The sequence below is a fragment of the Henckelia pumila genome, chromosome 2 (genome assembly GCF_033568475.1).
Source record: "Henckelia pumila isolate YLH828 chromosome 2, ASM3356847v2, whole genome shotgun sequence".
Taxonomy (NCBI): domain Eukaryota; kingdom Viridiplantae; phylum Streptophyta; class Magnoliopsida; order Lamiales; family Gesneriaceae; genus Henckelia; species Henckelia pumila.
In genome coordinates, this window is record NC_133121.1 from 127,090,418 (window position 1) to 127,112,223 (window position 21,806).

Below are 21,806 nucleotides of genomic sequence, written 5' to 3' on the forward strand. Positions count from 1 at the left end.
GTTGCGTCCGACGACAGTTGCTAAGATCCGTAGTTTTCTGGGTCTAGCAGGGTATTATCATCGCTTCATTCTGAACTTCTCTCAGTTAGCTCGACCTTTGACGCAGCTTACCCGCAAGGTGTGGATTTCGAGTGGACTCTCCGAGTGTGAGGAGAATTTCTGTGAGCTTCGACGGCGGTTGACTTATGCGCCGGTGTTGGCATTATCGTCAGGATCTGGAGGGTATGTGTTGTACACTGATGCTTACTCTGCAGGGGTTAGGTTGTGTCCTGACTCAGAATGAGCATGTGATCGCATACGCTTCTAGACCAACTGAAGCTTCACGAGGACAACTACCCAGTCCATGATTTGAAATTGGCAGCCATTGTGTTCGCTTTGAAAGATCTGGCGTCATTATCTGTATGGCGAGAAATTTGAGATCTTCACCGACCACAAGAGTCTCAAATATTTGTTCACTCAGGCGGAATTGAATATGAGGCAGAGACGTTGGATGGACTTGCTTAAGGACTATGATTGCGAGATTAAGTACTATCCGGGAGATGCTAATCTCACCGCTGATGCTTTGTGTCGCAAGGTGCGACTATCCGCACTTCAGACTTGTTCGATGTCTAGTGCGATCAGTGACTGTTCTACTTCAGGATATACTTTCAAGCATAAGAAAGGTATGTACGGTATCCAGATGTTTGCGATATTATCTGAGTCAGCGTTGTTTTGCGGATTCGAGATGCTCAGATGTCTGATTCGAAGACCCAGCGTTTAGCTCGTCTAGCTAACGAGGGTAGCTCATCTGGATTTCACTATCAGTCAGATGACTTTCTGTGTTTGTCTGGTAGGCTTGTGATTCCGCAGGATGTAGAGTTGCGAGAGGAGATTTTTGTCTCAGGCGCATCGCACTAAGTTGAGTATTCATCCTGGGAGCAACAAGATGTACAAGGATCTACGTACTCGTTTCTGGTGGAAAGAAATAAAACGCAGTGTTTATCAGTTTGTTTCGAGATGTTTGGTGTGTCAACAGGTCAAGGCAGAGCACCGACGACCTGGAGGATTGCTTCACAGTCTGCCTATTCCTGAATGGAAATGGGAGTTTATCACAATGGACTTTGTGACCCATTTGCCGGTATCCTCGAGGAACTGTGATGCTATCTGGGTTGTGGTGGACCAACTCACCAAGTCAGCGCATTTCATTACCTATAGCCGGGAGTACAATGTGGATCGTATGGCTCGGTTGTACATTCAGGAGATCGTTCGACTTCATGGAGTGCCTGTGAGCATTGTCAGCGATCGGGACCTCAGGTTTACTTCTAGATTCTGGGGGAGTGTTCAGCGTGCGATGGGTACTACTCTCAGTTTTAGTACTGCCTATCATCCGGATACTGATGGTCAGTCAGAGCGCACTATCCGTACTTTGGAGGATATGCCTTAGAGCTTGTGTCATGGATTTTGGTTCAGCCAGGCAGGATCATTTTTCCATTGATCGAGTTCGCGTACAACAACAGCTATCATACTAATATTGGGATGGCACCTTTTGAGGCGTTTGTACGGGCGACATTGTCGTACTCCACTCTTCTGAGAAGAAGTGGGGGAGAGACAGACTGATGGATCGGAGTTTATCCAACAGGCGGTAGACATTGTTGATCAGATCAAGAAACGGATTAAGACTGCACAGGATCATCAGGCCAGCTATGCTAACACCAAGCGTAGGCCTTTGCAGTTCGATGTCGGGGAGAAAGTGTTTCTGAGAGTGTCACCTTTTCGTAAAATTCTCAGATTTGGCCTTAAGGACAAGTTTGTCTCCCAGATTTATCGGTCCGTTTGAGATCTTAGAGAGCATTGGCGATTTGGCTTATCGACTAGCTTTGCCACCGCATCTTTCCAGTATTCACGACGTGTTCCACGTATCTCTGTTGCGACGGTATGTGGCGGATGAATCTCATATTTTGGAGCGGTCTGAGGTTCAGGTGAGCAAGGATTTGACCTATGTTGAGAAACCTATTCGTATCCTGGATTATAAGATAAGGTTTTGCGGAAACAAAAGTCATTCCTTTGGTTTTAGTTCAGTGGCAAGCGTCGAGGCACTGAGAAAGCTACTTGGGAGCTTGAGGACAGGATGCGTGAAGACCATCCTGAGCTGTTTTGATTTCATTCTTAAGTTGTATTCAGTTGCAAACTCTGTAAACGTTTGATTTAAATAAAGAATGTTTCTGATTTCTGTATTACATTCAATACTTAAGATCTGATTTCGAGGACGAAATATCTTAAGTGGGGGAGAATGTAGTAGCCCGTACCCTAATTGAGAAATTAAAGGATTAATGCTAATTAAATAAAATTGGGTATCGGACGGATCGGAAGCTCCGAAGGCACGATCGGAAGCTCCGATGAGCGATCGAAGGCACCGATTATATTACGTCATCCATGACGTGTGGTTGGATCGGAAGCTCCGATCAGGATCGGAAGCTCTGATCACCCCTATCCGAAGTCAACAAATGATATTTTGACACGTGGCAGATCAGGATCTTCGGAAGCTCCGATGGCAGGATCGAACGTTTCGATCGAGGATCGGAGGTTCCGATCATGGTCTATAAATAGAAGGCCGAGGCTTCACTTTCAATTGCCAATTCCGAGAATCCCTCAATATTCCAGGCATATTTGAGTAGTTTCTAGCCTTCCTAGGCTTGACCCGGGGGTCGGCGAGGCGTTCGGTAGTCGTGAGCGGAGTTGTGCCCAAGATCTTGAGGCATCGACATCAAAGGGTTAACGACAGACGAAGGTATAGCTTTTTGCTTCCTATAAATATTTAGGAGTATGTAATAGCTTAGTTAAGGCTTTTAGAACACTTTAATGATAGTAGTATCATTTGGCAGTGTAGAGCAGACTATCGGCGTGGACCTAGAGTTGGTAGAGTTTGCACTGATTTGAGGTACGAAAGTACTGTTCGAGATATCCTGACTGAGTATGCATGTATTATGTGACTGCATGGTTTATATGTCATTGATTTATGCTGCATTCATTTGCATACTGAGCTATCTCCTTCGAGATGTCTGTTAGTAGGGTTTTCCCTATCTTGTTAGTGGTTGGAATTCCATCGATTTGGGTCCGGCATATCCACTGGTATTATGGTATGAGAGCCACCTCCTGAAGCGACGGCACAGCGTGCTACATACCAGGGCCCGGTCTGTCTCTGTTATCTGATCCTTGACCTCGAGTTTATAGGGAGTTTCACTTTGCATGCATGTATACTCATACTCTCGTACTGAGCATTTTATGCTCACGTCTCGTACTCTGTGTTTCTGACACCCTATTCCATGGGCAGGTTTGCGATTGGACGAGGCGGGTGGATCCAAGAGGGGCTAGGAAGTGGTTGGCCAGCTGGAGCTTTCGCCTAGGTTTTATTCTGTTGTTATTAGATTGATACAGCTGTTCGATTTGGTTGTATTATATTTGGGTATTTACAGATTCCTTGCCTTGGAATTGTATAATGTTTATGGTTTCCGCAGTTGAATTCTGATTACTATTTTGATTAAGTTAATTGCATGCCTAAGTTCTGTTTAATAGGTGATCCAGGTAAGGGTCACTATAGAGACGATCACCAACAGCAACTTGGCGGGCAAGAAGTGATCAATCCGACCAACGGCGATGTAGGAACTCCGAAGTTAGTCAAAATAGCTCCAAAACAATGCACGAAGTGTTTTCCAACAGCCACTCAATACAAAATTTCGAAGCTAAGCAATACACTCCCACCACCGCGCACTTTCAAACAAGGCCACAAGCACTCCAAAGTTGATCCCAATATGCCTTTTGAAGCAAGCGTGGACGTTGGAATTGATAGAAGAAAAACAACGAACACAAGTTGAGCAGCAAGTTAACTCACGTTTGGCAGCAGTCCCGTAGCAAAACCAGAGCCCAAAAACACCTGCGAACTCCAAAACTTGTGCAGCGACAGAAACCATCGAGCAGAAAATTTAGCAACTCAAATAATGCTAACCCATGTTAAGAATAGCTCAAAATCACCAATAAAACAAGATACAAGTGGAGTACGCCCCTGCCATTATCTTTGCAAGCCGCTGCGTGTGTTAGACTATAGTTCTAAATGGTGTGACGAGTTGTGAGATTTCCACCGTCGCCTCCGCCTACCGGAGCAGTAACATCTACGCAAGACAGGTGAGCCCGAGTAAACAAGATCCAAGCCAGAAGAGCCCATTAACGGTCTTTCAAGAAGATTTTCTGCAACTCACCAAGCAAACCCGATTGAGCAGCATGATGTTTTTAAGGTGAAGTGGCCGTTGAACTCGAGATTTAAGAAGTAAAAAACTTTTCAGGAAGCAACGAAATCTATCCAAGATGTTTGGAAAAAGGCAGCCAGAAACGAAAGTCGAAGCCTCCAGATCTCGAAATTACGTTTTTTTTTCAGCGGGAGAAATAGAGGAATTCTTTCTGCCCGGATGCTTTTTTTTTTTAAGAGAAAGAGAGAAATTGAATCAACGCCTCAAACTCAATTTCCCACAAACGGCGCCATTGATGACATCCCAAAAATTCATTCGTCGTCTTTGTGAATCCTCCGACTGTTCTTGCCTGAAAATCATGAATAAACCGGTCAGGGGGCACCAGGATTTCTCCCGGCGTGACCTCTCCGATGCCTAAGTCAGGCAGAGAAACATGGGAGAAAAAATAGAGGAAAACATGGGAAACATCATGGGAAAGAAAGTATAGAAACTTCCTTCCCACGTTGTCTGTAATCAAGAAGAAAACAGTATATATATAATAAAAACTTCCCTGTCCTTCAGATAGTTGAGAACGTGTGTTCATGTCAGCCCACTGATGTTCATCCATAATTAAAAGGGCCAGACCCATGATCTGATGGGTTGTAGCCCATGATCCGATAATATTGACAAGTCCAAGCCCGAGTGTAGATAGTGAATATTTGCGAGGCCCATATCCAATAATAATTACAAAACATCACTTACCACCAATAACCTCTTTGTTATCACAAATCCCGATCTAAGTTAATGTGAAAAAATAAATATATCCCGAGATATCAGACGATATTTCAGGATATCCCCTGACATCAATTATTAATAAAACTTTTCATTATTCTTGATTTGTTAATTAAATATATTAACTAAGATTTATTTATTTATTTAATAATTTCAAATTTGAAAAAAAAAAAAAAAAAAAAATGGAATCTGCCACCCTGCCAACCATGGCAGAAACCTGCCAAATCCGGGGAAGTATGTCCCGGATTATCATACTTTCATAAAATTTTATAACATGATATATTTTTATAATTTATTTTTATTTTTATATTAATTATTTAAAAAACCCCCAAAATCCAATAACAAATGCTGATGACATATTTATACCATATATTGTGAAACAACTAGTAAAATATATCGAAATTAGAGGGTTCTTTTATTTTTTTATTTTTATTTTGAGTCAAGAGTTCTTATACTTCTACATCCGCTAATTCTTTATTTTTGAGTCAAGAATATGGTGGATGAACGACAACATATCAAAATTATATATATATATATATATATATATATAACTTATAATTAAATATATTATATACAAATAATATAAATATCATATCAATCATTTGAATATAGGTTGTCTTTGTATAGATATAATTCGAATCAATTAATTTCAAATTTCAATATTTTTTGTTGGACAAATATGAAGTGAATTCAAATTCATTCCTCATCAAATCATGTAAAAGTTAATTTCAAATACCCCTCAGATTTATTCTTTCGAATCGATCACACGCACATCAACCCTTCACACAACTTTGATGGCATTTCATCCCACAGGGTATAACAATTTCCACAAAAAATCCGGCAATAATCAAAGAAAGAAAGCGTTAGAGAACATACAGCGAGAATATATATAGAAATAATAATTAACTCCCCTAAATTATAATTTGTAAAATAAAATATTATATAGACTTCGAATTATAACCAAATAAATCTGATGTACCATACGTACTAAACTCCAAACAATCCAACAATACTGGAATAAATATTTATATTCGACAAAAAGACTGTTTGGTGTTGGTTTTCGAAACGAAAAAGTAAAAAACAAAAAATAAAAAATAAAATAAAAACAATTTGTTTCGCATAGGTAATTAGTGTCATTAAAAAAATAATTGTTTTATAATCTCGAGATTAACGACGATCGACTTGAAGATGTTGAAAGTTGATGTATATACAATACAATTGTTTCAAATTGCAGATAATGCGGCAGGCTGGTGTATAAAACACAAATCAATGAGAAAAATCCAATCCATTTGCAGGCCATTTAATGGCAAGTAGTGATATAACTTCATTAATTTCTACTACGAATCAAAATTTTCTTTTTTAATTCAAGATGATGGTACGCATCATATGCACCATCTGTGGTCTGCACTCGTTTTTTTAATTTTGTTAAGCTTTGCATTGACTTTTCTGCCACTTTTATCTCAATCTTTTTTTATTTATTTAGTCGAATATAGAGTTCGTGAAGTAACAAAGTTTTTGAATAGTGCTTATAAGTTCGAAAGCGATATCAACATTTTCTTAATTAATGTGGTTTGCAGGGTATTATATTATTTAGAGGACTCAATGTTACAATGTACATCATAAACAAAAATAATAATAAGAAAAAAAAAAGAAAAAAATGATGGTGGGTTTATATTATGAAATTACTCGATCTCGAATTCTCGATTGATATTCCACACTATTTTTCAAATTTAATGTGCAAACAAGTGAGCATGTAAGCTATTTATATAACTTGATTCCTGAACCCCACACCACATGAAAACACCATTTGCATATATATTATCTGTTTTCTACTTATAATATATCTAATTTCATATTTAGATTATTTTTATGTAACTTGGTATTCATAGATGCAACATATATATCTAGCTCTTTAACATCATCCTATTTCGAAAAATAAAAATCATACATGTAAATTCATATTTTTGCATCAAAATTGAAATGTACGTGCACGTTATAATTGACTTTAAATGTTATTTAAGTTGAAAATGGTAATATATATCTGTTGAGAATTACAACTTGCTAGTACGAAGTGTAAACATTCATAGGCCTTTTGGGGATAATGAAACGATATTAATTTAATTACGTTTTCTAAAAATATAAATAAACAACATGTTGGTTCTCAATTATTCGTGGAGGGATCTGGTTTTGAATAATTAAGTTTAAAATCTGTGCCTAGGGATTCAAAACATAAGTATTTTTACATTATAAAGAAATAAATCGATTTGAGGTCCCAACAGCTTGGATATACACAACGTTCGCATGTGAAAATATTCTCCTCCCATCTTATATTTCATATGAATTTTTAAGGAAAAACCTTAAATAACAAAATTTATATCTGGATAATTAAAATTTATTTTGTCAATTTCAAATTTTTTTTATTGGTTTGAATATTCTCTTTTTTTTTTTTTTTTTTTTTTTATTCAGACGCGCAATCATCTTCAATCATCAAAGCTTAAATAGTACAGATGGGGATAGAAATTTGAATCTGGCCTTGATCTAACAGCAAAAGCCCCACTTTTCTCTCCGTAGACTAATCATAATAACAGGCAAATCTAGAGCAATATGAAGCCTGTGGGTTCGCCGGAGACACCTCCAGCCCACCGCCACCGGACGCAGCAGAGAAGGTTTTTGGGTGCCGCCTTCCAGAAGATCGCCACGCCCACCAGATTCTGCATCCTCCTCTTCTTATCCTTCATCCTCGGTTATCTATGGCACTCACTACCACTCATGTCCCAATCTGCCGCAGATTTACTCGACCACAGCGTCTTCTCGCCGGAGAAGTGCGCGAACCCAGTTTCCGGCGGAGAACGTCCGGCAAACAATCATCGACCGTGTTTTCAATCGCACCTCGCCCTGGGAAGGGTTTCCCCCCAAGCACGTCATCTCCGATGGGCTGATCTTGGAAGAGTGGACCAAAGGATGGGGCTCAAACATGCCGGTCTTCGAGCACTTGATCGAGAAGGCGAGGCCCAAGACCATCATAGAAGTGGGCACGTTTCTTGGAGCATCCGCGATTCACATGGTGGGCCTGACTCGGAAATTGGGCCTGGACAGTCAAATATTGTGCATCGACGATTTCAGGGGGTGGCCCGGATACTACGACGAGGGTAAAGGGATGAAGATGGTGAACGGAGATGTGATGATGCTGTACCAATTCATGCAGAACGTGGTGCGAGCCAACGCCTCCGATTCGATCATGTTCTTGCCATTCTCCACAAACACCGCTCTGGGCGGCCTCTGCGACTGGGGAGTGTACGGAGACCTGGTGGAGGTGGACGCGGCGCACGACTTCCACTCAGCGTGGGTGGACATCAACAATGCTTACAAGGTGTTGAAGAAGCCTGGTGGGATCCTGTTCGGGCACGACATCGTCTGGGTCGGTGTCCGAAAGGCCGTGGAGATATTTGCCCGACTCCACGGTTCAAAATTGCCATCGACGGTGAGCACTGGGTTCTTTACTGATATCTTCTTATCCATTTTCGATCTGCTTTAGCTTCCCATTTCTGCTCTCTCTCTCATTTATTAGTCATTGTTTCTTTTTTGTTGAATCATCAAAAAGTTCAAACGAGCCGTGATTTTGATATATACATGGATCCACTGCTACTCCTGCTGCTGCTGCTAAAATTAGAAATGTGATTGTTTGCAATTCCATCGATCGAGAAAATGAGAATATAATTTGTTTTTTTTTTAATTATTATTTCCATTGATTAAACTAACTGGTGTTGATCTGTTATTGGCATTCGATTCAAGATCCCATTTTTGTTTGGGGTTTTTATTCATAGAAAAGTAATAGTCAAATTTGGAAGGAACAGGCTCAACAGAGTCTCGTTTCGATCGCTGGTTGACTAAATCAAAATCAAAATCAACCAATGTTCGTGCATATCCATTCGGCTTGCGTGTTTTCTTTTTAATTTTGGGAATGTTGATTAAGGCATTAAGCCATAATATAGAGAGCTAAAATAATTGAAATAATATGGCCCGATTATTTAATATATATTATATAAATATAATTTATTGTGCCAGCCAACTACAACTACAACTACAACTACAACTACAACTACGTACGTGGTATGAGAAGGAGTCTAGGTCTTCTCAGATCTGTGTTTGGGTCTACCTTCGATTTTTGCGGTCGAAAATATTTCTATTTTAAAACGGAGATTATTATGAAGTATTTAGTTTTTTGAGTGGTGGGTCCAAATAAAAAGTAACAATTTGATAATGCTACATTGCTCCTCTACCACTTGCTGTGGATTTATGTTTTTTTTTATGAGTTGGAAAAAATATCTCGAGGATAATAAGTGATCCCCTTCATCTCGGCCTTATGTCCTATCGAGATATATATATATATATATAATCAATTTTTTTATAAAAAAAAAAATCTAAAAATCAACATTTATAAAGTCAAAACATTAACCGTGTTCAGTATGCAGTCCGTAAAACATGATTTTTAGTACATTATAAAAATCTGATTACTTTAAATTGTCTTTAAATTGTATGAACTTCTGGCTTCATCCAAGAAAATTCATGCTTCATATATCATTTTTGTCGCCAAGTGAGTGAGACCGGTAAAAAATAGAGTTTGTTCTGAATTAAATATATCAGATGATTCTCTTAAAAAAAAAAAAAAAAAAGAAAAGAAGAAAAGAAAAAAAGAATATATCAGATAAGTTGGATCGAGAGGATAAAATTGGATCAAAGTCCAGCAAATAAATATTTCAGTCTTTTGGGTTGTGACATAGTATTGTAGAAAACTATTAACAATTATAATCTTAAGGCGCTTTTATTTTTTAGAATTTTAAAAATATATACATATAATATTTAGTTTTATGTTTGTGTATTCTACTAAAAATTAATAAGGAAACAAAAATAAAAAAATTAGCGAGTAAAATTTTTGATTCTATATTATTATTAACGTTATGTGTTTTGAATTTTTATTTAATTATTTTTAAAAAATAAAAAATTAAATCGAATTGATAGGGTTAGTCGGAATTGAGTTCATCATTTCGAGATAATTTCGGTTTGAATCGAGTTCGGGTTGAATATTTTCTAATAAAATTTTGCGTCAACCATATTCGAACCTAGCCGAATTGATTTCTCTGAACCGAAGGTCTAAAAACCCAAACGAATTAAAATAAGTCAAAAGTCGTGCTAACTAATTTTAATTAAAAATATATTTGTATTAAAAAATATAATATAAAATAAATTTAATAAAACTATTTTAATTAGGTTAACCAATTTTTTTTATAAATATAATTAATCACAAAAAATTAATTTAATCATTTCAACTTTTTTACTCGTTAAATTTTTAATTTTTGTCTCTTAAGAGTTTTTCCAGCTGGTCATCAAAGTCGAAAATAAAAAAATTTGATTTCGTGTGAGAGAAAAATAAAAAATTAATAATAAATAAATAATGATTTTTTTACAAAAACATATCTACTAAAACATAAATTAATTAAAAAAAAAGAATTTGGCCACATAGAGAGGTCCCACGTGCAATTGCGGGCAGTGGGCTTCAGGCCCGGACTTGACATGAGGCGAGTGAGTCCACCACCTCAGGCCCAGGTTCAAGAGAGGGCCCAAAAATACATATAATACTATTATTATTGTGTATGACTCATAAAAAATTTTAATTATTGTAACTCTGTCCAAAACAGGCCCACATTATATAATTCTATTATTATGTGACTCAGATTTCTTTGTCCTCCCCTCTTCATCGCTTACGCCTTACGGACCTATTTTTCTCCCCAAATCACAGTTTGCATCCCATGATAACTCGTGAACAACTCTTGGGTTTCAAGACTTCCGTCACTCTCTTACAATATTGATTATTTGATTTCATAGACATAAGACAATACATCTATACACGATATTTATTTTCTTTTAGTTTCTTTAACGTCACTCTTAACGTTGTATGTTTTTTTTGTACATTTAAGTCTAGAGTAATTTATATTTTTCTGTTGAAAGATTCTATATAGTAATATTAAAAATTGAAATATGTTATTTGAGGGGCCCAAATTTTAAGTTCGACTCAGGCCCTGAAACTTGTAGGTGCAGCATTGGTGGGCTTGGAGTGAAATCATGTCGAATGAGTTCCATGACGCATGAGATGCACTTTCTATTGGAAAATCTGAATCTATTAAGCCATTAGCACACTGATCAAAACCTCTATTACACCAGCTTCGCATGGATGTCGACGCAGCTTTTAATGATCAATCTAATAACTATGCAGTTGGGGGAGTAGTTAGAGATCATAAAGGTAATTTGGTTCTTGCGTTTGGGTTAAGGATTGATAAAACAATTTCAGTCACATACGGGGAACTTATTGCTTTGAGAGAGGGGTTAAATCTGGTAATGAATAAAGGGATGGTCATAGACTCATACATGAAGTAAATATTGATTCTCTGATGGAGGCGCAAGCAGTCGCTTGTCCAGACGAGGATTTCAGTTATATTGGAGCAATTGCCACAGAAGTGAAATATCTGCTTCAGTGCCGTCATATTATCAAGTTGAATCATATTCGTCGAACGGCCAATTCGGTGGCTCACAATCTTGCTTCTTTTGTTATTTCTTCACCATACTCCTTTGTGTGGGAGTTTGGGAATTTTTCACTTTGGCTTGTAAATTTTGTAATTGAAGACGTTTGATAAGTGCAGTTAGTATGCATTATTTTATAGCATTTTGTGTTTAGTTTGCATGCATTTAAGTTATTTTTCGTTAGTTTTATTAGTGTTTTATGTTATGTGTTTGCATTAGACTCACCTGGTTGAATTTTGTAGGAAATTAATCAAAATTTGGGATTTCTGTGCGTTAAAGCCGCGCGGCGCGAGCCTCTTTCTCGCGCGTGCGCATAAGGGATGACCAGAGAGCTTACAGGGAAGCCGCGCGCGCGCTGCGCATAGGCGAGTTGATTGAGAATTCGCTGTTTTTTTAACACTACGCGCGCGCGAGACGTCCTAGGCGCGCGCGTGCGTGTCCGCATGACCTAAGTTTCGAGATTTTTAGTTTGAATTGGATTCCAATGGGCACGGCCCTATAAATAGAATTTTTATGCTCTTTTTCCGGACTTTTGGATCTTTTGGGAGCACAGGCGGCGGCTAGGAGGGAGTTCTTCAGATTTTCTGCTATTCTAGTATTTTTATTTTATGTTTTTAATTTTGGATTATTGAATTATGTTTATTAGTGAGTAGTTTCTTTATTTCGATCAAGGCCACGTGATTGGACCAGACAGTTTATGTAAAAACTTGATTTATTTATTTGAGATTTTCAGACTTAATTGAGTTTATTGATTATCAGATTTATCTTTGCCTTACAAATTTCTTGGCCAGTTATTTGTTTGCTTGTTAATCGATTCCAATTTGTACAGAGGAGGTTTCGAATTCGATCACTTTGATTTTCAACATAGTGTAAAACTGACTAGAAATAGAATTCGGTTTCATTATGCGGTTTTGGTGTTTACTGAATTTTCACAGTGTTTATGCATTTGGATTTGATTAGAATTATGAAATATTAATCCGTCAAATTTGAATAGGTTTGATTGTTTTAGAAATAGTCTTTCGAATAATTTAGGAAAATTCCCGTAAATTATAATTAAGTCTGATATCTTAGATAGATTGCTTGTTGTGTGAATTGTCTGGTACCTACGTGTGTCCTTGATCGAAGTTTTTCCCAAATTTTAAGTAATCCAAAATATTCCAGCTTTATTTTAATTAATTTGAGTTTTATTGCAATTTTAGTTATTAGTTTAAAAACCTGAAATCGCTCTTTTTAATTAGCCTAGATTAAGTAGAAATAAATATATTTTGGTAATCATATTTTTACAGTCCCTGTGGGTTCGACATCTGGACCGTTGTCCACTTTATTATAATTTGACCTGGTTCGCTTGCCAGTAGAATTTTATTCATACCGAAATAGCCGGTCAAGTTTTTGGCGCCGTTGCCGGGGACTGTTTGATATCAAAATTTTTATTTCTCTTGAGATTAGACTGTTTTTTTTTTATTTATCTGCTTTCTGAATTTTTTTTATTTTATTTGTGTTTGTCAGGTACTCATCTGCTAATGCATGCATCGATCTCGACTATTCAAAAATCTCCTACCACTCGATTTGGAGATAGAACGCACGCTTAGTAGGATTCGGAGAGCTAGGAAAGATCTTAATTTGGAGCTTGATTCTGAGTCTGAGGAAGAAATGGCAGAAGAAGTTGACAACCGCACTGTTTGGGATCTTATTAGGCCTCCGGTTGAAGGTTATGGATCCAGCATCGTTCGCCCCGCTGTTGAGGCGAACAACTTTGAGCTTAAAAACCCTCAACTATTCAGATGATCCAACTTCAAGCACGATTTGGAGGCACTTATACTGAGGATCCTTACGCTCATCTGGAGCGATTCTTGTCGATTTGTGACACATTCAAGTTTAATGGGGTAACCTCTGATGCAGTGAGACTGCGATTATTCCCATTCTCTCTACAGTGCGAAGCCTTGCAGTGGCTTGATGACCTGCCGACTGGTTGTATTACTACTTGGACGGGTCTTGTCCAAGAATTCCTAAAGAAATACTTCCCTCCTACAAAGATGGCTAAGTTATTCTCTGATATTATATCTTTCAAGCAAAAGGAGGGAGAATCTCTACATGCGGCGTGGACCAGGTTCAAAAAGATGTTGAGGACATGTCCTCAGCATAATCTTACTCAAAGCCAGCAGACCCAAACGTTCTACAACGGAGCCGATCAGTCGGTTCGATCTATGCTGGATGCTGCCGCCAATGGATGCTTATTCAGGAAGACGCCAGCTGAAGCTTGGGAGATCATTGGCAACATGGCAGAGAGTAATATTGGGTGGCCGGATGTTAAAGAAGGAAAAGAAGGGTGGAATTCTAGAGGTCGATGTCTTGATGGCCCTGAACGCTAAGATCAACTCTCTAACACATCAAGTGGCACTCATGAAAACAGCGCCAACACAAGGGAATCTGAAAGAGGATCAGCAGTTGTTTGAAGTTGATGCTATAAATTTTATGGGAAATCAAGGACGGCAGCCGTACAACTCCTACAACAATAATTATAATCAGAACTGGCAGTCCAAGCAAGAGGAGAAGAAGCCGAGCTTCGAGGAAATAATGATGAAATATGTGGCGGGTACTGAGGCTCGTTTATAAAATCAAGAAGCTATGATGCAGAGGTTGGAAAGTCAGATGGGTCAAATTGCTTCCCAATTGTCAAATCGTCCTACTGGATCTCTACCGAGCAACACTGAGCTCAATCCCAAAAGCGTGAATGCAATTATGGTAGTGACGAGATCACAATCTGAACAGTCTGAGAAGCAACCGGAAGACGAGAAGGCTGTGGAAGGGCCGAAAATTGATGAAGAAAAAGAGGAGGTGCGTACAGAAAAATCCTCCACGACAGGTAAGAAAGGTAAGACTTCAAAATTTGAAGTTAATAAAAATGTTGATTTATCTACTTTACCTTTCCCTCTTAGAGCTAAGCAACTATTATTTGATTCTCAATTTAAGAATTTTCTTGAAATTTTCAAGAAACTGCATATTAACATACCTTTTGCAGATGCTTTAGCTCAGATGCCGAGATATGCAAAGTTTCTGAAAGACTTGCTGAAAAATAAAAAGAAGCTGAATGATCTTACGCAAGTCACAATGAAGGAAGAGTGCTCGGCGGTGTTGCAAAAGAAGCTTCCAACAAAATCTCAGGATCCAGGGAGTTTTTCTATACCCTGTCATATTGGAAGTTTGTCTTTTGAGAATGTGTTGTGTGATCTTGGGTCGAGCATTAATTTAATGCCTTATTCTATTGCTCGAAAATTAGGAGTTGAAAATATAGAACCTGCTGCTATCTCTCTTAAATTTGCTGATGGTTCTATTAAATATCCAAGAGGAGTAGTGGAAAATATTCTAGTCAAGATAGAACACTTTATATACCCTGTAGATTTTGTTATTTTTGACATGGATGAGGACTGTGAGGTTCCACTGATTTTAGGGCGTCCTTTTCTTGCTGCTAGTAGAGCCCTAGTTGATGTTGAGAAGGGAGAGTTTGGTTCTGAGATTGAACGATGAACAAGTAGTTTTTACTATGTCTAAGTCGGCTACTGAGAGCCCAATTTTGAAATCTTGTTATGTTATTCGTTTGGTTGATGAGATGCATGATGTTGGTGCATGTCTGCAGGTGCAGTTGTCTACAGGAATTGATCCCTTGCACAAGTTCTTTAATGATGTAGCATGCAAGTACAGGACTGATTCGAGTTTTTCACAGACGGTGGATAAACCACCTTGAATTTCGCCACTCAAAGAGGAGTATAGTCGGGCTTATAGACTATAAATTTAGCGCTGACTGGGAGGCAACCCAGTGTTTTTGTTTTTTTTTTTATTATGTTTTTGGTTTTTATTTTTGTTTTTATTTGATTATTGTTTCTTTCCCATGCCAGTTGGTCGTGCCCGCCGATAATCTAGACTACTGATACCGTCCCAGAGGATACTGTCAAGAAGGAAGAGAATGCATCGAGAACCAGGGGAGTGTTATTTTTGTTTTTCATTACATTGTGTGTTTGTTTGCATTATGTTCATTGTTCTGAATCATTGAGGGCAATGTTTTGGATAAGTATGGGGGGTAGACTAATTTAATGCATTTGTCGTGTTTCGTTTTTGTTTGCATATAGTGTGTTTTTGTTGTTGTTTGCATTGCATGAGTAGGATGAGTCATGATAGCCAATGATGATGAAGTTATGTTGAAAATAAAAAATTTTTGAAAAATTTTGCTCTTGGCTTGACATGAGAAATTGTAGGTTGAACCGTGAATATTTTTAAGCACTAATGTTAGACCAGTGGACTGTAACAAAAGATTTGATGAAGTTTTTGTCTGTTTGACCATTGCACGGCAATAGGTGGTTTGTGAATCTTGATTGTGTACTATGAATTTTGATGAGGCTCTAGTTTACACTTATGATCTTGGGCGCACCTAGAAAAAAAAAAAAAGAGTTTTATACAATTCCATCCGGGCCTTGAAAGGATTAAAATCCTATAAAAGATTAAATTTAAGGCTAAGTATGCGAGTTAAATGGGTTTGATGCTCCATCCGGGCTATAGATGAGGGGATTAGAAAGAAAAAATAGAATGATTTTTCATATCCTATCCAGTTGTAGCTAAGTCAGCGGGTAATTATTGGGGCTAATGCAATACCGGGTGCAAAATTCGGAGGTGTGTAATTCATTATCTCAAGGGAGGTGGGTATTTCTAGAGATCGTTGGAATGAATGGACACTTGAAAAGTGAAACTTGCATTGATTTGTCATAGGTTGCTAAGCAGATTTGAGACGAATTTGGTCTTAGTTGTATGAAACTGGAATGACATTTCACACACACACGTTTACGTAAAACCGAAAGTGTATTATGAAAAGTTGAGAGCATGTCTGTGATTTTTGTTGGTAATTAAACTTCTCAGAGGCTGTGCACATTCATGACTTGTCCTTACTTATGTTTTTGTTTGCATTTTGTTTTTGTATTTCTTGCTCGAGGGCGAGCAAGAGTTAAGTATGGGGGTGTTGATAAGTGCAGTTAGTATGCATTAATTTTATAGCATTTTGTGTTTAGTTTGCATGCATTTAAGTTATTTTTCGTTAGTTTTATTAGTGTTTTATGTTATGTGTTTGCATTAGACTCACCTGGTTGAATTTTGTAGGAAATTAATCAAAATTTGGGATTTCTGTGCGTTAAAGCCGCGCGCGCGCGAGCCTCTTTCTCGCGCGTGCGCAGAAGGGATGACCAGAGAGCTTACAGGGAAGCCGCGCGCGCGCGCGCGAGTTGATTGAGAATTCGCTGTTTTTTTAACACTACGCGTGCGCGAGACGTCCTAGGCGCGCGCGCGCGTGTCCGCATGACCTAAGTTTTGAGATTTTTAGTTTGAATTGGATTCCAATTGGCGCGGCCCTATAAATAGAATTTTTATGCTCTTTTTCCGGACTTTTGGATTTTTTGGGAGCACAGGCGGCGGCTAGGAGGGAGTTCTTCAGATTTTATGCTATTCTAGTATTTTTATTTTATGTTTTTAATTTTGGTTATTGAATTATGTTTATTAGTGAGTAGTTTCTTTATTTCGATCAAGGCCACGTGATTGGACCAGACAGTTTATGTAAAAACTTGATTTATTTATTTGAGATTTTCAGACGTAATTGAGTTTATTGATTATCAGATTTATCTTTGCCTTACAAATTTCTTGGCCAGTTATTTGTTTGCTTGTTAATCGATTCCAATTTGTACAGAGGAGGTTTCGAATTCGATCACTTTGGTTTTCAACATAGTGTAAAACTGACTAGAAATAGAATTCGGTTTCATTATGCGGTTTAGGTGTTTACTGAATTTTCACAGTGTTTATGCATTTGGATTTGATTAGAATTATGAAATATTAATCCGTCAAATTTGAATAGGTTTGATTGTTCTAGAAATAGTCTTTCGAATAATTTAGGAAAATTCCCGTAAATTATAATTAAGTCTGATATCTTAGATAGATTGTTTGTTGTGTGAATTGTCTGGTACCTACGTGTGTCCTTGATCGAAGTTTTTCCCAAATTTTAAGTAATCCAAAATATTCCAGCTTTATTTTAATTAATTTGAGTTTTATTGCAATTTTAGTTATTAGTTTAAAAACCTGAAATCGCTCTTTTTAATTAGCCTAGATTAAGTAGAAATAAATATATTTTGGTAATCATATTTTTACAGTCCCTGTGGGTTCGACATCTGGACCGTTGTCCACTTTATTATAATTTGACCTGGTTCGCTTGCCAGTAGAATTTTATTCATACCGAAATAGCCGGTCAACGTTGCTCATACTCAATAAAGTTACAAGTTTTACTGTAATAAAAAAAAAAGAAATTTACCTTTGATAGTAATATATAGTCAAGGGCGGAGGCACATATCATGCCACCCGGGATTTAGCCCAGGTGGCCCATTTTATTTTTTTTTAATGTGTTATATGTATGTTTTTAAAAATAATTTTGTGTGTTATTTTTGGACAAATGCTATATTAGCCCAGGTAGTCAAATTAAAAAAATTAAATAGCCCACATGTAGCCCAATTAAAAAAATTAAGTAGCTCATATGTCTCAAAATTGGGCTTTTTTGTCCTTGTTTTTTTTATTAGATTTAATTCAATTTAACTTTCATCTCTATCAATTTCCATATTTTAATAATATTTTCACTTCTATAAAGTAGATTTCTTCTTGGCGTTTTTTTTTTTTTTTTTTTTTTTTTTATATTGCTTATTTTAAAAGTAATTGCATTGCAATGAAAAGATTTTTTTAGAATTGCAATTTTTGATTTCATAAAAAAATTTAATTGTGTGTTCCGTTCAAGTTTCTATTTATATTAGATAATGCATCGCGCTGATCGTTTGTTGCTGATATGAAGTCATATTGAAAACAAATTTGGATTGTGATATAGTCAAATGTTTTTAAATCTTACGTACGATTCCAAAAAAAAAAATATTGAAGATCTTATTAATGAAAAACTTTTTAATTCTTATTCATTATTTTTTGTTTCTCGTTAAAAATTTTAGCCCGGGTGGATTTCGGATCCTAGCTCCGCCATTGTTGTTAAGGGTGAGGCCCATTAAAGAATCGCACATCGAATGTTTGAAGAAAGAAGAATGAAGGATCTACTATAAATAGAGCTCCCTTATTTCAGTTATTGTATCACATTCTTCTCTTTTGTATTGACAGTAGAGAAGAAAATAAAGAGTAGAAAAAAAGAATTGTTCTTTTTTTCGGTGATCTCTTGTGTGAGTTAGAGAAATATTTTCTCGGTAATACTCGAGGCTTGGGTGTGAAGAGATATAGTGTTTTGTATACACTTGTAATATTTCTCCGGTAATAAAGATTTGCAGCAGCTCCATGGACGCAGCCTATATTGGGTGAACCACGTAAATCTTTGGTGTCCTTATTGATTATTTTATTCCGCAATTTCTATTATCGTCATGTTCGCTTCGGTATAATCCACAACAACTGGTATCAAAGCTGTTACGGTGTTCGGGAGCCTTGGAGAAAAGATTTTTTGAAATTTTATTAAGGCAGGAGAAGCGATGGCCGGAAATGACGGATCGGGACCTGGAATCAATAAGTTCGACGGTACAGATTTCACGTTCTGGCGGTTACAGATTAAAGACTATTTGTACAGCAAGAAGCTACATCAACCTCTATCCGGGGAGAAGCTAGAAAATATGGAGGATGATGAGTGGGAGCTCCTTGACCGACAGGTGTTAGGTGTAATACGATTGACTCTAACAAAAAACATGGCACACAACGTGGCGGAGGCAAAAACCACGAAGGAGATGATGTCCATTTTGTCGGACATGTACGAGAAGCCATCAGCAAATAATAAAGTTTTCCTCATGAAAAAGTTATTCAACTTGAAGATGGAGGAAGGTGCTTCGGTGGCGGCACACATCAATGAATTCAAAATGATTGTTTCCTAGCTAACATCGGTGGAAATCAAGTTTGATGATGAGATCCGTGCACTTATTCTTTTGGCGTCTTTACCAAATGTTTGGGAGCCAATGCGGGCAGCGGTTAGTAATTCTGCTGGCAAAGGAAAATTACAATTCAATGATGTTAGAGATCGAATTCTTGGTGAAGACGTTCGCAGGATGGATTCGAGAGAAGCGACATCATCGAGATCTGCTCTTAATCTCGAGAATAGAGGCAGAGGCAGGATCAGCGAAAAAGGTTCTAACCGATGGCGTGGCAGATCCAAATCAAGAACTGTAAAAGACAAAAATACTTTTGAAAAAAAATTGAAGTGCTGGAGCTGTGGTGAAACTGGTCATATAAAAAAGGACTGCAAATCACCCAAGAATAATGCAAATGTTGTTACTGAGAATGTACATGATGCCTTAGTACTATCCATGGAAAGCCCGGTTGATTCTTGGGTTATGGATTCGGGAGCTTCGTTTCATACCACTAGTGATCGTGAGCTATTAAGTAATTACACTGTTGGTAATTACGGAAAAGTTTTCATGGCTGATGGAAAACCTTTGGAAATAGCTGGTATGGGTGATGTCAGTTTGAAAATGTCAAACGGATCTATCTGGAAGCTCAACAAAGTGAGGCATGTACCAAAGTTGACCCGGAATCTAATCTCAGTGGGACAGCTCGATGACGAAGGCCATAAAGTAACCTTTGGTGATGGCTCTTGAAAAGTTAGCAAAGGGGCCATGATTATTGCTCGAGAAACAAAAACTGGAACTCTTTATATGACTTCCAGTTGCAGAGAAATGTTAGCAGTTGTGTGTTGGAAAAACGTGTTCAGATCAATTAAGAATTGATACCCGGTGCAGCGGAAGTTTAAAAATTTTATTTTTATATATGGAACGATTCCATATCATGGGTATCAAAACTTTACGATTAAATTATGCAAGTAAAAATAAAATCACAATTAAATTTTTACCTCTTCAAGCAACGGCTTGATTATGGACACCAACAGAATTTAATCTGCTCTTCTTGTATATCCCGGGAACCGATGGCTTCACGATCAATCTCCGGAATCAGGTCCACGAACAGAAAACAGAAACCCTCTGATTGATTGCACTAGAAATCAATCAGATTTTTATCGATGAGAATCAACAGATTTGATCTGTCAATTCAGAATGTAATTTTCCGTAAAAATCACAAAGTGAATTTTCTCAAAAAGGGACAGAGGATTTCGAAAATCCCCTTGAAATAATATGAGTGATTTTCGAAAATTGCTAGAATGAATTCTCTTGATTTTCGAACACTACTCATCTATTTATAGATTATTTCTACACTAGATTAAGTTATAATTGTATTAGGACTCTAACTCCTTAGGGCCCACAATCCATAACTTAAGCCCAACAAGCCAAGCCCGTTATTATAAAAATTAATATAAAATTCATCATGACTCCGATTGATAAACCAATTTCACCAATGTGCACAGAAACCATTTCTGCACCTTTTAAAGTCAAGATAATTTTTCTGAATCCGAATTCAGTGATTTCCAAAAACGCCCATCCATATGTCATTTTAGAAAATTCCACTCCCTTTTAGTTAAGAAGTTCAACTTCTCTTTCATTAAATTTAACTCTTTAAATTTAACTATCTCAACGGGATTTAGTAATCCATTACTTGTGTGACCCTCAATGGTTCAGGGATACAGCTAGCCGTGGGCTCACAACTCCTTGTGACTCGGAACAACAATTTCCGACTTGCCCAACGAATCATGGTAAGAGCGTCTAGCAACATCGCCCCATGATTCCCTAGGTATCACTGATAGTGCCTGCAAGAACCAGTAGATTTTGGTTAGCGTACAGTACGGTCCCTTCATCCATATATCCCGATCGAATCAACAACCATTGGTGCATCGAGAGTCGTTCGAGATTCGATAACTATGCATTACATCTTGGAGATCAAATAGTGACATCGCATGTGTTACTAGGAAAACCGAGTAACCTAAAACACATCATGTACTCTGGCCAGAGATTCGTCACACTAATATCTCCTCATATCGCATAGGATATCCACACTCGCAAGTATGTGGTGAATCCTTGACAACAAAGCATCAACTCCTATATGTGTCATAACTGTACCCAATCCCGACACCTGATGACCCCAATAGAGTCGGTAAACGAGTCAAAGTACAGTACTAGCATATAGTGAAACGACCCTAACTCTATAATAAATAAATATGCGGAATTTTTTTTTTTTTTTTTTTTTACTACTTAAAACATGTACATATATGCCCATACATATATGCACAGAATAAAATATTTA

General features: G+C 37.5%; 1 protein-coding gene across 1 annotated transcript in view; it reads left to right on the plus strand.

Moving 5' to 3' along the window:
* The window catches only part of LOC140878375 (uncharacterized), a 29,156-nt gene extending 20,434 nt beyond the window's left edge, over positions 1 to 8,722 (plus strand). Inside the window, exon 2 of the mRNA XM_073281974.1 lies at positions 7,602 to 8,722. Coding sequence (XP_073138075.1) covers positions 7,602 to 8,526 — 925 coding nt within the window. The 3' untranslated portion in view covers positions 8,527 to 8,722. The remainder of the gene's footprint in view (positions 1 to 7,601) is intronic.
* Positions 8,723 to 21,806: the final 13,084 nt, after the last annotated feature.